The sequence below is a fragment of the Triticum dicoccoides genome, chromosome 3A (genome assembly GCF_002162155.2).
Source record: "Triticum dicoccoides isolate Atlit2015 ecotype Zavitan chromosome 3A, WEW_v2.0, whole genome shotgun sequence".
Lineage (NCBI taxonomy): Eukaryota > Viridiplantae > Streptophyta > Magnoliopsida > Poales > Poaceae > Triticum > Triticum dicoccoides.
The window spans coordinates 552291668-552314707 of NC_041384.1; the positions used below are offsets into that span (position 1 = coordinate 552291668).

The following is a 23040-nucleotide window of genomic DNA, read 5'->3' on the forward strand; positions in this document are numbered from 1 at the left end:
CTCGACCTCTGGAGAGCCCGCCCCCCACCCCGCATCGGGCGCCGCCGCCCGCTTTCCCTGATGGCCGTCGAGGCCGGCCCGCTGCGGCGGCTGCCGCCGGCGTTGTCGCCCTGCGCCTGTCGCCGGGGACGGCTCTGCCCATTAGATCCGGTCGCCTTGCTCGATCTGGCGGCTGGTGGGCCGCAGTTTGCCAGATCCGCAGATCTGGCCGGCGTGGCCTTGCCTCGTCCGGCCCGGCTTGGATGTTCGCGGTGTGGTGCTCCCTGGTGGCGGTGGTGTGGGTCGTTCTCCATGTTTCGACAGGATGTGTGCGGTGGGTGGATGCCGGGGCGGCGGCCTCGGGCGGTGTGGACGGCATTGCCTCTTCGGCGGGCGACGGTCGTGGGTGCTGGTGGTCCGCGACTTCGGCCGTGCGGGCGGCGAGGTCTCGGTGGACGTCTACTACAGTGGGCTGGGGTGCCCCGTCACCCGGCGTGCCTGCTTCGATGAAGTCCAACGCTTTCTCCGGCTGCGTGCGCTCCCCTGGCCAGTCTTTGGCTGGGTGGATGGGATGGGGGCGGGACCGGGGGAAACCCTTGGCCGTCGGCGGAGGCCACGACAATGGCGGCGTCTGCTGGGCGTCGGTCCCCTTCTTGGAGGCCTTGTCGAGGTCCTTTCCCGTCCTTCACCGTGATCTTCCTTTGGGCGAAAGCTCTAGTTCCCCTTGCGGGCGACGGCGTCGTACCCTCGTCGCGCTCCTTCTTGAAGGCGTCGCCTGGGGTCCTCGGAAGCATGGTGGGCGCTTTGCGGTGCATGTGAGGTGTTTGGCGGCGGCATTGTGTGCAGCGTTTCACCTATTCTCCGCCGGTCTTCGTCCTGTGGTAGCGCTCCTTCTGCTTGGAGATGGACTAGCGTAGATGGTGGTCGTCGTTTGGCGCCTTGATGGCGTCGATGGCGGAGGATCCTACCAAGGTTGGCACCTCAATCTGCTCTGAAGATGGACTAGTGAAAGATGGCGGCGACGACACATGTGAGTGCGTCAGACCGGATTGTGCCCCGAACCCGGTATGTGGCTCGGTCGGGGCCTCCGGCTTTAGATGTTAGGCTTAGGTGAGAGGTCTGGGTATTTGGCCCAGCTTGCACCCCCTTCATCATATGGATAGGAGTAGTGGCAGATGTTGCCAAGATGGCGGATTCAGGCATATTGTTGTACTACTTTGCAAGGTCCTCGAGAATAATCAATAAAATGGCCGTATGCATCTCCCTGATGCAGAGGCCGGGGGTCATCCTCCTTTTCTAAAAAAAATCGTCACTTGTGATGCCTCACATGCAATGACAAGGTTTTGCACATTCAAATCAGTGGCTAGGGTCAATGCTTAATATCCCAGCGCTTCAAGGGTTCCAGATCCATGCAATCATCAATCACACGTGCAGAAGACCCCAAGTATACGCCCTTGTTATCCCGGCAACATGCCGCCACCGCACCATTTCTTCTGTTTTTGGCAATCCCTTTGTCTACATTGATCTTCACAAAACCCATAGGTGGCGGGATCCATCTGGACACCCTTGGGGGCACCGCTGCAGCATACTTCAGTGGTCTTGCGTTAGTGATCTCTAGGTCCGCCAGGCAACGCACGATGAAGCCGTGAATGGAGAACGGACTCTGAAAATGGCTTGTGTATCGTCTTGCGCCAAGCACTCCAAATAGCCCATAAGGTGATCAGTATCTTTGTCAACTCTTGGCCGGGGTCATTCCCCTTTTCGAAAAAAGAAACCTTTGTCAACTCTTGATGTGATATCGATCCCATGATACTATAAAACAACCACTTCCTTGCATGCGGCCATGCGGGCACTTGTTCATGCTGTCATGCACATATCCTTAGTGAGTGACTCGTCGACGGGCGCCCATACACACCTTGCCAAGGTGCAGTCCAGCATATGGAGTGATGTCATTTACCATCTGAAGCATAACACAACTCACAACACGGCGAGGTTGCCATTTGTCGTCGATGCAACTCTACACTAGAAGGTAGCGACCGCTGGGTAAGGCGCCAAGGGAACACCCTTACCTTCAACGGTATTTTTGTCTTCCGTAGCCTTGATCAAGTCTTCTCTGATCTATTGGAGCTTGTGCTCGGTTGCCCTTCTAGCCAATCCTTCTATACTTTTTTCCTTGGGACTAACAACTTGTATGCCGATCTGACAGAGAAGACCCCTATTTTTTTCATGATGCCAAGCCAGAAATCTTCCTGTTGGACAATGCTTAACGGTATATTACAAATTGCCTCAATGTCCATGGGCAGGAAATATATCGCTAATTCTCCTCTGTTCCACCATCCCGATGTGTGGTCAACCAGTTCTGACACCATCTCCGGGGGTTATCTGAAACAGCGGCACCGGAGCCAGTCTTTCTGTCTGAGGGATTCAGTTGTTAGTCTCGCGTAGATTGTCCATTGCCTATTCCATGGATAATCCCCAACGTCAAAATATCTCATCCTTCCACTAAAGATCGCCACACCTGGGAAGGGGACGAGCCCAAAGTTGCTTGCATAATGTCAATGTTAGGAAAATATACAGATATGAGGATCTTACCGCTAAGTAATTCCAGTGTTTGCAGAATTCTCCACACTTGATGTGCTAATAAGGCCAAGTTGAAAAGCTCAATGTCTCTAAAGCCTAAGCCCCCACTACTGCAAGAATGCCCGAATCTGAACCCACAACATGAGAGACTTGGACTCTATCTTTTCTTGGCCCAAAGTGAAGTGACAGGACTTTTTGAACAGCACCTAAACTTCTCTTTTCCCCTTATCTTCATATGTGGATTGTACAAATGTCCCATACACCTACAATTAGACATGGCACAAAAGTTTATGAAGTATTTTTGTCCTGGATGGCATAAATAAATTATTGCATAGTTTGCATTAGAAATCACCTCATAAATATACATGTACACAATATTTTTGGTCATATCCAAGGTAGTCATGTCTTCATCATCCTCCCCTTCTTGAAAACAAAGCCGTCCTCGGCGTTGCTTAATCTGAAATGTGGCTAACAAAAGAGACAATGTGTACATGTTGTATATGTATATGTCATCCATTTTTAACTTTCCTTGGTTTTTGCACAATTGACACATGTATACATGAGTAATTTTCATAGTTCATAAAATCTGAAGCCGAAATATTATCACAAGTAGAAGGCATGAAAATATTGCGACACAATTTGCACATATAAGTGAAGCTCTTTTTCATATCAAAGGATTGACAATGTTCATCATTAAACCATCCCAACATTGGTGAATAAACCTTACTTGCATCAAATTTACATGCTACAACATGCTTAAATAAGCAAACATGCAATAAGTCATTTGACACATAATCATCACCAAGATTAGAGATCATATCAAAATGATTAAACATGTTGGAAATATGCCCTAGAGGCAATAATAAAATGATTATTATATTTCCTTGTTCATGATAATTGTCTATTATTCATGCTATAATTGTATTATCCGAAAATCATAATACATGTGTGAATACATAGACCACAATGTGTCCCTAGTGAGCCTCTAGTTGACTAGCTCGTTGATCAACACATAGTCATGGTTTCCTGGCTATGGACATGGGGATGTCATTGATAATGGGATCACATCATTAGAAGAATGATGTGAGGGACAAGACCCAATCCTAAGCTTAGCTCAAAGATCGTGTAGTTCGTTTGCTGTAGCTTTTCTGAATGTCAAGTATCATTTCCTTAGACCATGAGATTGTGCAACTCCCGGATACCGTGGGAGTGCTTTGGGTGTGCCAAGCGTCACAACGTAACTGGGTGACTATAAAGGTACATTACAGGTGTCTCCGAAAGTGTCTGTTGGGTTGGCACGAATCGAGACTGGGATTTGTCACTCCGTATGACGGAGAGGTATCTCTGGGCCCACTCGGTAATGCATCATCATAATGAGCTCAATGTGATCAAGTGGTTGATCACGGGATCATGCATTACGGTACGAGTAAAGTGACTTGCCGGTAACGAGACTAAACAAGGTATTGGCATACCGACGATCGAGTCTCGGGCAAGTAACGTACCAATTGACAAAGGGAATTGAATACGGGATTGATTAAGTCCTCGACATCGTGGTTCATCCGATGAGATCATCGAGGAGCATGTGGGAGCCAACATGGGTATCCAGATCCCGATGTTGGTTATTGGACGGAGAGCCGTCTCGGTCATGTCTACGTGTCTCCCGAACCCGTAGGGTCTACACACTTAAGGTTCGGTGACGCTAGGGTTGTAGAGATATGAGTATGCAGTAATCCGAAAGTTGTTTGGAGTCCCGGATGAGATCCTGGACGTCACGAGGAGTTCCGGAATGGTCCGGAGGTGAAGAATTATATATAGGAAGTGTAGTTTCGGCCATCGGGAAAGATTCGGGGTCACCGGTATTGTACCGGGACCACCGGATTGGTCCCGGGGGTCCACCGGGTGGGGCCACCCATCCCGGAGGGCCCCATGGGCTGAAGTGGGGAGGAGAACCAGCCCATAGTGGGCTGGTGAGCCCCCCCCCTTGGCCCCCCTGCGCCTAGGGTTGCAAACCCTAGGGTGGGGGGCGCCTCCACTTGCCTTGGGGGGCACTCCACCCCCCTTGGCCATCGCCCCCTTGGGAGATCCCATCTCTAGGGCCGGCGCCCCCCAGGGGGCCTATATAAAGGGGGGGAGGGCAGCCGCACCTCAAGTCTTGGCGCCTCCCTCTTCCCTGCTACACCTCTCCCTCTCGCAGAAGCTCGGTGAAGCCCTGCTGCGGTCATTGCTGCATCCACCACCACGCCGTCATGCTGCTGGATCTTCATCAACCTCTCCTTCCCCCTTGCTGGATCAAGAAGGAGGAGATGTCATCCGCTCCGTACGTGTGTTGAACGTGGAGGTGCTATCCGTTCGGCACTTGGTCATCGGTGATTTGGATCACGGCGAGTACGACTCCATCATCCCCGTTCACTTGAACGCTTCCGCTCGCGATCTACAAGGGTATGTAGATGCACTCCTATTCCCCTTGTTGCTAGAATACTCCATAGATTGATCTTGGTGATGCGTAGAAATTTTTTAATTTCTGCTACGATCCCCAACAGTGGCATCATGAGCCAGGTCTATGCGTAGTTACTATGCACGAGTAGAACACAAAGTAGTTGTGGGCGTCGATATTGTCAATTTGCTTGCCGTTACTAGTCTTATCTTGATTCGGTGGCATCGTGGGATGAAGCGGCCCGGACCAACCTTACACGTACGCTTACGTGAGACCGGTTTCACCGACTGACATGCACTAGTTGCATAAGGTGGCTGGCGGGTGTCTGTCTCTCCCACTTTAGTCGGATCGGATTCGATGAACAGGATCCTTATGAAGGGTAAATAGAAATTGGCAATTCACGTTGTGGTTCTGGCGTAGGTAAGAAACGTTCTTGCTAGAAACCTATAGCAGCCACCTAAAAACTTGCAACAACAATTAGAGGACGTCTAACTTGTTTTTGCAGCAAGTGTTTTGTGATGTGATATGGCCAAAGGTTGTGATGAATGATGAGTGATATATGTGATATATGAGATTGATCATGTTCTTGTAATAGGAATCACGACTTGCATGTCGATGAGTATGACAACCGGTAGGAGCCATAGGAGTTGTCTTTATTTTTTATATGACCTGCGTGTCATTGAGAAACACCATGTAAATTACTTTACTTTATTGCTAAACGTGTTAGCCATAGTAGTAGAAGTAATAGTTGGCGAGCAACTTCATGGAGACACGATGATGGAGATCATGATGATGGAGATCATGGTGTCATGCCGGTGACAAGATGATCATGGAGCCCCAAGATGGAGATCAAAGGAGCTATATGATATTGGCCATATCATGTCACTATTATTTGATTGCATGTGATGTTTATCATGTTTTTGCATCTTGTTTACTTAGAACGACGGTAGTAAATAAGATGATGCCTCATAATAATTTCAAGAAAGTGTTCCCCCTAACTGTGCGCCATTGCGACTGTTCGTTGTTTCGAAGCACCACGTGATGATCGGGTGTGATAGATTCCAACGTTCACATACAACGGGTGTAAGACAGATTTACACACGCAATACACTTAGGTTGACTTGACAAGCCTAGCATGTACAGACATGGCCTCGGAACACAGAAGACCGAAAGGTCGAGCATGAGTCGTATAGAATATACGATCAACATGAAGATGTTCACCGATGTTGACTAGTCCGTCTCACGTGATGATCGGACACGGCCTAGTCAACTCGGATCATGTTATACTTAGATGACTGGAGGGATGTCTATCTAAGTGGGAGTTCATTGAATAATTTGATTAGATGAACTTAATTATCATGAACGTAGTCTAAAATCTTTACAATATGTCTTGTAGATCAAATGGCCAATGTTGTCCTCAACTTCAACGCGTTCCTAGAGAAAACCAAACTGAAAGACGATGGCAACAACTATACGGACTGGGTCCGGAACCTGAGGATCATCCTCATAGTTACCAAGAAAGATTATGTCCTAGAAGCACCGCTAGGTGACGCACCTGTCCCACAGAACCAAGACATTATGAACGCTTGGCAGACACGTGCTAATGATTACTCCCTCGTTCAGTGCGGCATGCTTTACAGCTTAGAACCGGGGCTCCAAAAGCGTTTTGAGCGACACGGAGCATATGAGATGTTCGAAGAGTTGAAAATGGTTTTCCAAGCTCATGCCCGGGTCGAGAGATATGAAGTCTCCGACAAGTTCTTCAGCTGTAAGATGGAGGAAAATAGTTCTGTCAGTGAGCACATACTCAAAATGTCTGGGTTGCATAACTGCTTGACTCAGCTGGGAGTTAATCTCCCGGAAGAGGCAGTCATTGACAGAATGCTTCAGTCGCTTCCACCGAGCTACAAGAGCTTTGTGATGAACTTCAATATGCAGGGGATGGAAAAGACCATTCCTGAAGTATTTGCAATGCTGAAATCAGTAGAGGTAGAAGTCAAAAAGGAACATCAAGTGTTGATGGTGAATAAAACCACTAAGTTCAAGAAAGGCAAGGGTAAGAAGAACTTCAAGAAGGACGACAAGGGAGTTGCCGCGCCCGGTAAGCAAGCTGCCAAGAAGAAGCCAAAGAATGGACACAAGCCCGAGACTGAGTGTTTTTATTGCAAGGGAAGTGGTCACTGGAAGTGGAACTGCCCCAAATACTTAGCGGACAAGAAGGCCAGCATCACAAAAGGTATATGTGATATACATGTAATTGATGTGTACCTTACCAGTACTCGTAGTAGCTCTTGGGTATTTGATACCGGTGCAGTTGCTCACATTTGTAACTCAAAGCAGGAGCTGCGGAATAAACGGAGACTGGCAAAGGACGAGGTGATGATGCGCGTCGGGAATGGTTCCAAGGTTGATGTGATTGCCGTCGGCACGCTACCTCTACATTTACCTACGGGATTAGTTTTAAACCTCAATAATTGTTATTTAGTGCCAGCTTTGAGCATGAATATTGTATCAGGATCTCGTTTAATACGAGATGGCTACTCATTTAAATCCGAGAATAATGGTTGTTCTATTTATATGAGAGATATGTTTTATGGTCATGCTCCGATGGTGAATGGTTTATCTTAATGAATCTCGAGCGTAATGCTACACATGTTCATAGTGTGAATACCAAAAGATGTAAGGTTGATAATGATAGTCCCACATACTTGTGGCACTGCCGCCTTGGTCACATAGGTGTCAAACGCATGAAGAAGCTCCATGCAGATGGACTTTTAGAGTCTCTTGATTACGAATCATTTGATACGTGCAAACCATGCCTCATGGGTAAAATGACGAAGACTCCATTCTCAGGAACAATGGAGCGAGCAACCAACTTATTGGAAATCATACATACTGATGTGTGCGGTCCAATGAGTGTTGAGGCTCGCGGTGGCTATCGTTATGTTCTCACCCTCACTGATGACTTGAGTAGATATGGGTATGTCTACTTAATGAAACACAAGTCTGAGACCTTTGAAAAGTTCAAGGAATTTCAGAGTGAGGTTGAGAATCAACGTGACAGGAAAATCAAGTTCTTGCGATCAGATCGTGGGGGAAAATACTTGAGTCACGAATTTGGCACACACTTAAGAAAATGTGGAATAGTTTCACAACTCACGCCGCCTAGAACACCTCAGCGTAATGGTGTGTCTGAACGTCATAATCGCACTCTATTAGATATGGTGCGATCTATGATGTCTCTTACCGATTTACCGCTATCATTTTGGGGCTATGCTTTAGAGACTACCGCATTCACTTTAAATAGGGCTCCGTCGAAATCTGTTGAGACGACACTGTATGAATTATGGTTTGGGAAGAAACCTAAGCTGTCATTTCTAAAAGTTTGGGGATGCGATGCTTATGTCAAGAAACTTCAACCTGAAAAGCTCGAACCCAAGTCGGAAAAATGCGTCTTCATAGGATACCCTAAAGAAACTGTTGGGTATACCTTCTACCTCAGATCCGAAGGCAAGATCTTTGTTGCCAAGAATGGGTCCTTTCTAGAGAAAGAGTTTCTCTCGAAAGAAATAAGTGGGAGGAAGGTAGAACTTGATGAAGTATTACCTCTTGAACCGGTAAGTGGCGTAGCTCAAGAAAATGTTCCTGAGGTGCCTGCACCAACTAGAGAGGAAGTTGATGATGATGATCATGAAACTTCAGATCAAGTTGCTACTGAACTTCATAGGTCCACAAGGACACGTTCCGCACCAGAGTGGTACGGCAACCCTGTCTTGGAAATCATGTTGTTAGAAAACGGTGAACCTTCGAACTATGAAGAAGCGATGGCGGGCCCGAATTCCGACAAATGGCTGTAAGCCATGAAATCCGAGATAGGACCCATGTATGAAAACAAAGTATGGACTTTAACTGACTTGCCCGTTGATCGGCGAGCCATAGAAAATAAATGGATCTTTAAGAAGAAGACAGACGCGGATGGTAATGTGACCATCTATAAAGCTCGGCTTGTCGCTAAGGGTTATCGACAAGTTCAAGGGGTTGACTACGATGAGACTTTTCACCCGTAGCGAAGCTGAAGTCCGTCTGAATCATGTTAGCAATTGCCGCATTCCATGATTATGAGATATGGCAAATGGACGTCAAAACGGCGTTCCTTAATGGTTTCCTTAAGGAAGAATTGTATATGATGTAGCCGGAAGGTTTTGTCGATCCTAAGAATGCTGACAAGGTGTGCAAGCTCCAACGCTCGATTTATGGGCTGGTGCAAGCATCTCGGAGTTGGAACATTCGCTTTGATGAGATGATCAAAGCGTTTGGGTTTATGCAGACTTATGGAAAAGCCTACATTTACAAGAAAGTGAGTGGGAGCTCTGTAGCATTTCTCATACTGTATGTGGATGATATACTGTTGATGGGAAATGATATAGAATTCTTGGAAAGCATAAAGGCCTATTTGCACAAGTGTTTTTCAATGAAGGACCTTGGAGAAGCTGCTTATATATTAGGCATCAAGATCTATAGAGATAGATCGAGACGTCTCATTGGTCTTTCATAGAGTACGTACCTTGACAAGATATTGAAGAAGTTCAAAATGGATCAGTCAAAGAAGGGGTTCTTGCCTGTATTGCAAGGTATGAGATTGAGCATGGCTCAATGCCCGACCACGGCAGAAGATAGAGAAAAGATGAGTGTCGTCCCCTATGCCTCGGCCATAGGGTCTATCATGTATGCTATGATGTGTACCAGACATGATGTAAACCTTGTCGTGAGTTTGGTAGGAAGGTACCAAAGTAATCCCGGCATGGAACACTGGACAGCGGTCAAGAATATCCTGAAGTACCTGAAAAGGACCAAGGAAATGTTTATCGTTTATGGAGGTGACGAAGAGCTCGTCATAAAGGGTTACGTCGATGCTAGCTTCGACACAGATCTGGATGACTCTAAGTCACAAACCGGATACGTGTATATTTTGAATGGTGGGGCAGTAAGCTGTGCGGTTGCAAGCAAAGCGTTGTGGCGGGATCTACATGTGAAGTAGAGTACATGGCAGCCTCGGAGGCAGCACACGAAGCAATCTGGGTGAAGGAGTTCATTACCGACCTAGGAGTCATACCCAATGCGTCGGGGCCGATGACTCTCTTCTGTGACAACACTGGAGCTATTGCCCTTGCCAAGGAGCCCAGGTTTCACAGGAAGACCAGGCATATCAAGCGTCGCTTCAACTCCATTCATGAAAGTGTTCAAAATGGAGACATAGAAATTTGTAAAGTACATACGGACCTGAATGTAGCAGATCTATTGACTAAACCTCTCCCTAAAGCAAAACATGATCAACACCAGAATTCTATGGGTGTTCGATTCATCACAATGTAACTAGATGATTGACTCTAGTGCAAGTGGGAGACTGTTGAAAATATGCCCTAGAGGCAATAATAAAATGATTATTATATTTCCTTGTTCATGATAATTGTCTATTATTCATGCTATAATTGTATTATCCGGAAATTGTAATACATGTGTGAATACATAGACCACAATGTGTCCCTAGTGAGCCTCTAGTTGACTAGCTCGTTGATCAACAGATAGTCATGGTTTCCTGGCTATGGACATGGGGATGTCATTGATAACGGGATCACATCATTAGGAGAATGATGCGAGGGACAAGACCCAATCCTAAGCTTAGCTCAAAGATCGTGTAGTTCGTTTGCTGTAGCTTTTCTGAATGTCAAGTATCATTTCCTTAGACCATGAGATTGTGCAACTCCCGGATACCGTAGGAGTGCTTTGGGTGTGCCAAACGTCACAACATAACTGGGTGACTATAAAGGTACATTACAGGTGTCTCCGAAAGTGTCTGTTGGGTTGGCACGAATCGAGACTGGGATTTGTCACTCCGTATGACGGAGAGGTATCTCTGGGCCCACTCGGTAATGCATCATCATAATGAGCTCAATGTGATCAAGTGGTTGATCACGGGATCATGCATTACGGTATGAGTAAAGTGACTTGCCGGTAACGAGACTGAACAAGGTATTGGGATACCGATAATCGAGTCTCGGGCAAGTAACGTACCGATTGACAAAGGGAATTGAATACGGGATTGATTAAGTCCTCGACATCGTGGTTCATCCGATGAGATCATCGAGGAGCATGTGGGAGCCAACATGGGTATCCAGATCCCGCTGTTGGTTATTGGCCGGAGAGCCGTCTCGGTCATGTCTACGTGTCTCCCGAACCCGTAGGGTCTACATACTTAAGGTTCGGTGACGCTAGGGTTGTAGAGATATGAGTATGCAGTAATCCGAAAGTTGTTCGGAGTCCCGGATGAGATCCTGGACGTCACGAGGAGTTCCGGAATGGTCCAGAGGTGAAGAATTATATATAGGAAGTGTAGTTTCGGCCATCGGGAAAGATTCGGGGTCACTAGTATTGTACCGGGACCACCGGATTGGTCCCGGGGCTACACCGTGTGGGGCCACCCATCCCGGAGGGCCCCATGGGCTGAAGTGGGGAGGAGAACCAGCCCATAGTGGGCTGGTGCGCCCCCTCTTGGCCCCCCCTGCGCCTAGGGATGGAAACCCTAGGGTGGGGGGCGCCTCCACTTGCCTTGGGGGGCACTCCACCCCCCTTGGCCTCCGCCCCCTTGGGAGATCCCATCTCCAGGGCCGGCGCCCCCCAGGGGGCCTATATAAAGGGGGGAGGGAGGGCAGACGCACCTCAAGTCTTGGCGCCTCCCTCTCCCCTGCTACACCTCTCCCTCTCGCAGAAGCTCGGCGAAGCCCTGCTGCGGTCACTGCTGCATCCACCACCACGCTGTCGTGCTGCTGGATCTTCATCAACCTCTCCTTCCCCGTTGCTGGATCAAGAAGGAGGATACGTCATCCGCTTCGTACGTGTGTTGAACGCGGAGGTGCTGTCCGTTCGGCACTTGGTCATCGGTGATTTGAATCACGGCGAGTACGACTCCATCATCCCCGTTCACTTGAACGCTTCCGCTCGCGATCTACAAGGGTATGTAGATGCGCTCCTATTCCCCTCGTTGCTAGAATACTCCATAGATTGATCTTGGTGATGCGTAGAAATGTTTTAATTTCTGCTACGATCCCCAACAAAACATTGGTTCTTTTGCATCAACAATTAATTCAATGGGTCCACTCAAAGTTGTTGGTATTTCATTTGTTTGATCACATGATGCATTCATGATAGTTACACGATTCTCTAAAATAGGTGGTGTGCTCAAATCAAGAGGTAACTCAACCCATGATGCATTCAAGTTAACTAGGCATGCATCATTCTCATGTGAAGTTATATCATCAATACCTTTACTGTTACCTTGTCACAAAGACATAGCTGATGTAGGTATGGACGTTGACAATGTACCATACTCTTGAGATGATGTCGCGCTCACAATCCGAGGTGGGGCTGCTCTAGTAGGTGCAACGGTGGAGGAACCAACCGGCGGTGGGGAGCATGAACTGGAATAGTAGTTGTTGTAGTCACCCAATGCATCCTCCTATATCTGTCTCTCAAAGGTACAAGCACGAACATACATACCAGTAATGCAACGAGGAATATACTGAAATCTTGCCTGAATATCATGGTTCAAACCACCAAAAAATCTATTCATTGTATCATCCTCAGATTCTTCTATGTCACAGTGATGCATATAAGATTTGAACTCTTGGTAGTAAGCATGAACAGTGTTGTTGCCTTGTTTAAATTTTTTAAATTTGCGAAGCAATTCACGACGATAGTAAGGAGGAAAAATTGTTGTCTCATTACATATTTCAAATATTTCCAAGTTGTGGGGTGGTTATCAATGTTTTTCTTACAATGCACACTCCATCAAACAGAAGCAAAACCAGTAAATGCTCTAGTGGCAGCTCGTACTCGCTCAAGTTCAGAAAGTCATGGTGACTAAAAGCTTATTCTACTTCAAGCTCCCAAGCTAGATAAATAGCAGGATTAAATCTACCCTCAAATGACGGTAAAAAGATAACCTGACCATGTGCTTGTGTGTGTTGTCCCAACTCTCGTGATGGTGAAGATGTGTCCGTCGTCTAAGAACTTCTATCTCCGGAACCTGTCATGATTAGTAGAAACAAGAAACAAAATTCGAGAATAATGTTCCTATGAACTACTAGGATGTGGTTGTAAAGTGCTCACAGTAAAGCAAATATCAATATCTTACAAGTTCTTACCATGCGGCAGGTGGTGACAGGCAATCAGCGGTGTCAAATAACTCCGGAGATTGTGTAAAGCGATTGACAAGGGAACGTACGTATACACGGTGTAGAAATATATGAAGCTGGGTTGGCTATATATGGTAGCAAAAGATTAGCAATAATCAATTCAGAGATGCAATGTTGAATAAACGTTCAACGACGGTACTGTGCTGGTCCTAGGCTAGACCGGACTAAAGACGCGAGCCTAGAACACTAATGAGGTCACGGCGTAGCACAACTAGCATCAATAAAGGATACTAAGTAGCTCTGGACAGCAATATATAAGTGAAGATCACAACGACAGAAAAAATAATGATGAAAAACAACTGTCAAGCAGGATATACAACAACTTTCTCTCAAACTTTTCTCTGGAAAAGTTTGTGCCAATTTTCTGATAATTTTTCTCAAGAATGGCACTGACTCAAGCTTTCAAATGCAAAAAGAATCACTTAGTCCCGAGTTGATATGATGAGTCAAAAAATTCTAAAACTGGCATGAAAAACTGGAACAAGCTGTGTTGCGAACTTCGGAGGGCAAAAATACCTATTTAGAAGCTGATTTTGATGTGCCAAATATTGAACTTGTCTATGCAACTATTTAGATGTGGCTCATCGCTAGCTTTCATTTGATTACTCGCGGAGCCAAAACAGTCTTCGTACGAGGAAGTTATAGATATTTTACTGAACAGTGCGCGAAACAGATTCCAATCCGAAATCAACTACGAGATTGAGTCTAGATAGATCCGAATTTTGTTTTTTTCTTCTTCTCTTTTTTTCCTCACACTTTTTTTCTTTCTCTCCCTTTTTTTCTCTGACTTTCTTTAACTTTTTTTCTCTCTTTATTTCTCTGCCTTTTTTTCTCTCTCCCTCTTTCCAAGACAAACCAGATAAGATGCATATTGGATCTAGCGAAGATGTGAACGACCTCAACTATGATTGTGACAATGAACGACGGGTAGCACGTGGTGGAAATTGATGGATGGATGGTGGACAGCGGAAGGGATAACGGTGCAGCGGCGGCCTAATGTGAACAGAACTCGAAACTCTAAACGAACTAGACACTAAGACCATCAACTCGACGCGACGATACAACCGATAATTCAACTATGCAAGCAATGAAAAGAAAATTGCAAAGGCTCAGACTGGCTTGGACAAAGGATGAATAGATGTAACTTTTTTGTGGCTTTTTCTTGGACAATAGGTAAGAAAATAACTCTAATCTAGGAAAAACTGGAAATTCTCATCGAGCAACCTGAAAACTGATACCACTTGATAGAGGCGAGGGTCCCGATCTTTCGATGAGATGATAACTATCGATTTGGTGGAGACGACTTTGATGATCCGACTATAAACGTGCACGACATTGCGCCTTAGCAATCGCTAAACCAATCTCCTAAGGTTACCGAGCACAATCAGCCTGACCACGAAGGTCTATTCATGCAAGCAATCAAAGAACAAGCAAGAATATGATAATGAAATCTGAATATTACGAATATAGGTGAAGTATTGATAAAGGCGGGGATCCGAAAGCGGTCTTGGTCTGGTCGTTGGACACAAACGAAGTACACGAAGTTGCAATGGCTAACTTTTAACTAAACAAACCCCAGGAAAAAGCTACTAGATGGATCTACTTATATAGGAACAAGGGGTGGCGGCCAAGGAGGTGGGAGGACGTCTCAAGGCAGCCTAAAACTAACCCTAGGTCGTACAAGGATCATGGGCTCAAGTGGAGGTGATGCAACACCTTTGGGCTTGTAGTTTGACTCAGATTCTGCTGCAACGTCAGATTGCTTCGTCCATAACTCAAAGCTCCGGACGAATTTGAAGGTGAATCCAATTGTGTTGTAAAGAGCATGAAATCTACTTTCAAACAAAAAAAGAATCACCCAATTCGAACTCTGTATGAAAAAGTTGTTGGCATTTTGAGTCGGGTATGTCTGTGCAGTCCGAATCTGAATCCAGAACGTGAGAGACTTGGACTCTATCTTCTCTTGGCCCAAAATTGACATGAGAGGACTTTTTGAACAGCACATAAACTTCTCTTTTCCCCTTATATTCATATTTGCATTGTACAAATGTCCCATACACCTGCAATTAAACATGTCATAAATGTTTTGTGAAGTATTTTTGTCCTGGATGGCATAAATAAATTACTACATAGTTTGCATTAGAAATTATCTCACAAATATACATGTATGCAATATTTTTGGTTATATTCAAAGTAGTCATGTCTTCGTCAACGAATCATTCCCTGTAGCAATCATTGCCGATCGAACAAGATCGTTCGCGCTAGGAGACAGTCTCAAGCGAACGGTTTGGTGTTAGCTATTTCTCTTGGCCCATCCTGTAGGGACCCAGACGGCCGAAAACCAAAAAAGACCAGACACATCCCATCTGCATGTCGTTGCACGTAAAAAACCCACAATACCTAGAAAACAAAAAGAAACAAAATGATAAAAACTAAAAAATCCTTGCTTTCTCTCAAAGAAAAAAAACCCTTATTAAAAATAGAACAAAAAATTGGCATGCTTGTGAAACTAAAAAACATGCTATATCTTAAAAGCAAAACAAGATGAAAACCAACCAATTATGTAAGAAACTAACTTGCCATTTTTCCATAAGACATTGGCAAAAAATAAATGAAAACAACATTATGAAAAAACTCTTACAAAAATAATCAAATTTTCCATGGGATGTTTCAAAACATAAAGTTGCCATGGTGTAAAAAGGATTTTCCAAATGTTTTGTTGAAAGATCTTGTACAAAAATTGGAATTTACCAAGTTTTGTTCGGTCTAAACTTTCCATCGTCCAAAAAGAAATAAATGAACTTGCTGCAACACCCAATGTGCCATTGTCCAAAAAATATAGTTGACATGGTACAAAAATAAATAAATTTGCCATGGTGCAAGTTTAACTTTTCCATAATTCAAAAATAAATTTTGCATGGTTAAAAAAGGGAGCAATGTTATTCATACGTACGAGTTCTACAAAAAGATTATGTACTAGTTCATTCTTGCGACGGTTACCAAAAATCAAGGGGGTAGTTACCAAGCTGAATAAACATAATATGTAAGGATTTCGTAGCAGCTGTACTTAAGAAAAGGATTTTTGTAAAAAAAAATTCCATGGTCCATGTAATAAATTTGCAATTGTACTTAAAGTAAAAATGCCATGGTCCATAAGTAACTTTGACATGGTAAAAAAAAGTTTGCGATGGTAAAAGAAAAATTGCCAAGGTCTAGAAATAAAAATTGACATTAAAAAGGAAATTTAAGATGATACATAAAGTAAATTTGCCATGAACATAAATTAAACTTTCCATCTCCATAAACTAATTTTCCATGCATCTACCAAAAAGAAAAAATGCAATGTTTCAAAAAATAAATAAATTGCCATGTACTAATTACCAAAAATGACATAGTATAAATAATAAAATTTTCCATGATAACTACAAATAAAATATCATGGTATTTAAGTAAAAATGTCATGCCTAATTAAGTTCGTTTTGCCATGATCTAAATAACGAAATTTCCATTCTACCTAAAGAAATTACATTTGCCATGGTGCACAAAAAGAAGATTGTCATGATCCATTAAAAAATGATGTTTCCATGATAAATATACTAAGTTTGCCTTGGTCCCATAGAAAACAATATTTTCCATGTTGCGTAAACAAAATAAATTTTGCCATGGTCCTTGTAGTAAAATTTCCATGATCAATAAAAAATGTATTAAGCAATAGTTCATGACTAAAGATTGCCATGGTCCGTACACACTACTTTGTCACATGATATACAAACTAGATTTGGCATCATTACATCGGAAAAGAAATTTTGCATGTTGCAAAAAGAAGAAACATGAATTTGCGATGGTCGTAAGAAGTAAAATTGCCGTGATCCGTAGAACTACATTTGCCATGCTACATCAATTAAATTGCCATGGTCCAATAAAATTAAAGTTTTCCATATTCCAAAGAAAGGAAAATTGCCACGGTCAGCAAATGAGAAATTTTGCCATGATATCTTGAAGAAAAGAGTTTGCCATCAGATGTTACATAAAAATTGTGATGTACTACCTCGGTCCTGGTTTATTGGTCCCCGTTGTAACCTATGCCAAATTTTGACCATAAATTAAACTAACAAAATGTTCATGCATGTCACAAAAAATTATACCATTGAAAACTTTGTTCAAATACGAATCCAACGATATAATTTTTGTTGACATGCACTAAGTTAAATGTTTGGTCAAAATTTAGCACAAATTACGAAGGAGACTAATAAACTAGGATGGAGGTAGTAGGTATATGAATTTTAACACCGGATTCCATAAAAACTATTTCTGCCATGGCAAAACTTGGAGATATGCCATTTTTTTTTGTTTCTTTGAAACAAAACATGGCAACTATAATGAAGTTGTCATGGGCAAATACGGGATTTTATGTTCACTACAAAAAATAAGGCAAACTTATGTATTTGCCCCCAAAAAAGTTTATTAGACTATGCTTGTTTTCCCCTTTTCAGTAAGGGGAACTAGAATTCCAATGAACCCAAACAAGTTGGCCACGCATGATACACTAGAAGGCGTTTGTCCCATTGTGTTGTTTTAGCATGATATTGTCATGATAAGTTGGGCTTACTGCAGGCTGTTTTGATACAGAACAGGGTTACCAAAGCTCATGACCAAACAAGCACAGGGGACTGCTACTGTTTTGATTTTATGTAGAGTTCGTTGCAGCCGCAATTTGTATTTTTTTAACACAATACAGACGCAAGCGCTTATATAAACGCGCATACACTCATCCATATAAACGCACATACGCACACCCTACCTCTATCAGCACCTTCGATGGGAATATCTCTTCCTACCGAAAGCATATCACCGGAAATCCTGAAATAAATTCAGGATAAATGCGAGCACCAGAACTTGAACCCTGGTGGGCTGGGGATACCATCCACCTAACCATCTCAGCCACAATTTGTATTTAATATGTGTCCATCCGGTTCGCAAACATGTCAATTTCAGGCTAGACATTTTTGGTGGAAGGGGCCCGTTTCTCGTCAAAACGAGATTGGGGATGTTTATTTCTTACCCCCCCCCCCCCATCCCACACATACATGCAACACATTCACATACCCTTTTTTAACACTGTACAGATGGAAGCGCTCATAGATACGCACATACACTCATCCCTATGAACTCACACAACACCATATTCCTGTGAGCACCTTCGAGAGACTCAGCCGGCATATCATCTTGAGATTTACAAAATCCTCTTAGGCGCCTCGTCATCGACGGGAGCTTCTGCTCTCACTGAAATTGCATCTCCAGAAATCCTAAAATAAATTCAGGAATAATACGAACACCAGGACTTAGAACCCTGATGGACAAGGATACCACTGTACCTCTAACCATCCAACCACATGTTGGTTCGCGCATTCACATACCCTTGAGCAACGCAAGAGCATCTCCTATCATATTTGTACAGACAGAAAAAACTACTAAAAGCACTCGCATGCATAATGCGGTGTAGATTATTATAAGCACCTTCGCCTAACTGAAGTTACAAATAGACATACACTAGGAGAGTATACTACTCCTCTGCAAGCGCTGGCCGGATCACCCGTGATCCATGCGAATGTCAAACGTAATCTGCCAGAGTTAATGCAACCGGTTAGGAGCTGTATAGCATATGATGCCTGCATGGAGTGGTTGTTGGCGTTGTGGGTATTTTCCAGGCAATGAACAAGTCCGGCGAGGACAGCACGGCGGAAGCCGATCAGACCGACGGCGCGCAATCAGTGAGATAAATCCCAACTTGATCCGTCGAACGTCGCTGCTTGAGCTGTCCGGTGGATATTGGCGTGCATCGCAACGTGCTCCGCCCACGAAACGCGGCCGTGCTTGTACGTCATTGCCTTCGTCGTCGTCGTCTCGTCCGGGACGACCTATAAGAATGCCACCCGGCCGTAACCCAGCCGGAGAAAACAACACACGAGACACGACACGAAACGACCATCTATCCAGTTAGTGGCTAGTGCGAAAAGAAGATGGCGACTAAGCTCGCAGCGCTCGTCGTCTTGGTCGCGTTCCTCGCTGGGCCCGCGGCGTGCGAGGGCACCTACATTTGCTTCAACGGTTGGCTGAGGCTTCCTAGCATCCTGGACAAGCTGCTCTGTCCTCGCGGCTCCGGCACTCGGCGGGAGCCGGTCCCTTCTCCCTCGGGGTCAGGGCTCAGCTACGGCTATTACAGCACCAGCTGCCCTAGTGCGGAGAAGATCGTTAAGGAAGCCGTGAAGAAGGCCGTGGATGAGAACCCCGGCATTGGCGCGGGGCTCGTCCGTCTCTTCTTCCATGATTGCTTCGTTCGGGTACGTACATACAGCTCGTCGATTAAGCTTATTATATATACTAATAACTGCATTGTCGTTTCACAAGATGACCATGTTCATTGTTATCCAGGGGTGCGATGCTTCCGTCCTCCTCAACACGACCAACTCCAATAACGAGACGGAGAGGGAAGGCCTTCCCAACATGAACAGCCTACGAGGGTTCGAGGTGATCGACGAGGCCAAGACGGCGATCGAGGCCGCCTGCAACAATACAGTCTCATGCGCGGACATCGTCGCCTTCGCCGCCCGCGACGCATCCTACTTCCTCAGCAACGGCAGCATCAATATCCCGATGCCAGGCGGCCGCTACGACGGGCGCGAGTCCTTCGCCAGCGAGACCGACCAGTTGCCCGGGCCCTTCTCCAACGTCGCGGAGCTTAACGCGAGCTTCGCAGCCAAGGGGTTCACCCTCGACGAGATGGTCACGCTCTCCGGCGCGCACACCATCGGCCGCGCCCGCTGCATGTTCTTCTCCAGCCGCTTCTCTGAGATGAACCAGACATATGCCGCCAACCTCAGGGCCGAGTGCAGCAACAACGGCGACACCAACGTGAACCAAGACAATGTGACCTCCAACGTCCTGGATAAGCAGTACTACCAGAACGTGATCGACAACAAAGTGTTGTTCACCTCGGACGCCGTGCTCAACTCGACAGAAACGAGAACGCAGGTGATAGACAACGCGGACAAGCCCGGAGAGTGGGAGAGGAAGTTCGAGAAAGCCATGGAGAAAATGGGGAAAATCAAAGGCGACCAGCAAGGCCTGGAGATCAGGAAGGTATGCTGGAGAGTCAACAACGTTGGCCAGTATTAATGCGTGGTGGCTGGCTGGCTCTATGGCGGGATCGCCTGATGGACGAGATGTAACTTCGTCTAGCTACTGTCATTGTTGGTTTTTTTGTACTAAAACTCGGTGTGTGTGTGTGTGTGTGTGTGTGTGTGTGTGTGTGTGTGTGTGTGTGTGTTAATAAAGATATAAGTATCAAGTTAATGTGTATGTTCAGTACTTCAGTTCACCTACGACTATTTTCCTGGTTGTTTCTGGCGATTAAAACCTGACAGGAGATCAGAAAAATGCATTCATTTTCTCATTTGGTCTTAACAAATGACTGAACCAATAGTTACAGTCATTTTTCTCGAAAAAAACGCCACAAAAATTGATTTATTATTCGTCAAAGGAAAAAATCCTCTCCAAATATACCCCTCTTTTTCTAGAATGCTCTCCAAATATACCTTTTTTAGGGGCAAACACAGTCATTTTACATCACAATGCAAGGCACAATACTTGTGTCATTTGGTTGTAAGAGCCAAATATGGCGACCATGCTCAGGGACAGCCAGCTTTGTTTTTACAAAATTATGTGCTTCAGTGTTTGAAGCCCTTCCCTCGTGAATAAACCGGACCTCCGTAAAGGCTCCGCGGCAAGCTTCTATTCTGCAGAATCGAGCCGTAGACTCCTCTGCCCCTTCGTTAATTTGCTTCGTCAATCGTCGCTTGTGATGCCTCACATGCAATGACAAGGTTTTGCACATTCAAATCAGTGGCTAGGGTCAATGCTTAATATGCCAGCGCTTCAACGGTTCCAGATCCATGCAATCATCAATCACACGTGCAGAAGACCCCAAGTATACGCCCTTGTTATCCCGGCAACATGCCGCCACCGCACCATTTCTTCTGTTTTTGGCAATCCCTTTGTCTACATTGATCTTCACAAAACCCATAGGTGGCGGGATCCATCTGGACACCCTTGGGGGCACCGCTGCAGCATACTTCAGTGGTCTTGCGTTAGTGATCTCTAGGTCCGCCAGGCAACGCACGATGAAGCCGTGAATGGAGAACGGACTCTAAAAATGGCTTGTGTATCGTCTTGCGCCAAGCACTCCAAATAGCCCATAAGGTGATCAGTACCTTTGTCAACTCTTGGCCGGGGTCATTCTCCTTTTCGAAAAAAGAAACCTTTGTCAACTCTTGATGTGATATCTATCCCATCATACTATAAAACAACCACTTCCTTGCATGCGGCCATGCGGGCACTTGTTCATGCTGTCATGCACATATCCTTAGTGAGTGACTCGTCGACAGGCGCCCATACACACCTTGCCAAGGTGCAGTCCAGCATATGGAGTGATGCCATTTACCATCTGAAGCATAACACAACTCACAACACGGCGAGGTTGCCATTTGTCGTCGATGCAACTCTACACTAGAAGGTAGCGACCGCTGAGTAAGGCGCCAAGGGAACACCCTTACCTTCAACGGTACTTTTGTCTTCCATAGCCTTGATCAAGTCTTCTCTGATCTATTGGAGCTTGTGCTCGGTTGCCCTTCTAGCCAATCCTTCTATACTTTTTTCCTTGGGACTAACAACTTGTATGCCGATCTGCCAAAGAAGACCCCTATTTTCTTCATGATGCCAAGCCAGAAATCTTCCTGTTGGACAATGCTTTGGTATATTACAAATTGCCTCAATGTCCATGGGAAGGAAATATATCGCTAATTCTCCTCTGTTCCACCATCCCGATGTGTGGTCAACCAGTTCTGACACCATCTCCGGGGGTTATCTGAAACAGCGGCACCGGAGCCAGTCTTTCTGTCTGAGGGATTCAGTTGTTAGTCTCGCGTAGATTGTCCATTGCCTATTCCATGGATAATCCCCAACGTCAAAATATCTCTTCCTTCCACTAAAGATCGCCATGCCTGGGAAGGGGACGAGCCCAAAGTTGCTTGCATAATGTCAATGTTAGGAAAATATACAGATATGAGGATCTTACCGCTAAGTAATTCCAGTGTTTGCAGAATTCTCCACACTTGATGTGCTAATAAGGCCATGTTGAAAAGCTCAATGTCTCTAAAGCCTAAGCCCCCACTACTGCAAGAATGCCTAGCAGTGGTGAGCACAAAAAGGCCAGCAATGGCAGGCCAGGCTCCCAGGGACGCCCGCCACTGACCTCCCACCACTGCTATAATCGCATTAGTGACGGGCGCCCGCCCGCCACTCGTAGAGAGTCTGCAGTGGCGAGCACACAGCCCTGCCAGCCAGTGCTTGAAGTTAAAGTAGTGGTCGACATGTTTCAGCGCCTGCCACTTTGTCATGCAAATTAAAAATTCTGCAGTCATGGCAGCATTTTTGCTATCATGGCCACTTTTGCATGAAACTTAGATCATAAATTGCAATACGCTGCGACATTAAAATAAGTGCATACGTTAACCACTAGCATATTGTTGACAAGAAAAAACATTAGTACAACATAAAGCAAAATATATATATATATATATATATATATATATATATATATATATATGTCTAACAACTCGCTAATGTTTAGTACTTACACGGTACAATAAAATAAGGGCAAACAACATATATGTTCAATAAGTGCTATAGCTAGGAATGATACGCATAAATCGGTGAGTTTGGCTCCTAGGGTTCCCC

At 45.1% G+C, this 23040-nt stretch overlaps 1 protein-coding gene across 1 annotated transcript; it reads left to right on the top strand.

Moving 5' to 3' along the window:
* The first annotated feature begins 19209 nt into the window (after positions 1-19209).
* LOC119269137 (peroxidase 2-like) lies at positions 19210-20625 on the top strand. Its single transcript, XM_037550906.1, has 2 exons — positions 19210-19586; positions 19678-20625. The coding sequence occupies exons 1-2, from the start codon at positions 19266-19268 to the stop codon at positions 20419-20421; spliced, it is 1065 nt and encodes a 354-aa protein (XP_037406803.1). The 5' UTR covers positions 19210-19265; the 3' UTR covers positions 20422-20625.
* The last annotated feature ends 2415 nt before the right edge of the window (positions 20626-23040 follow it).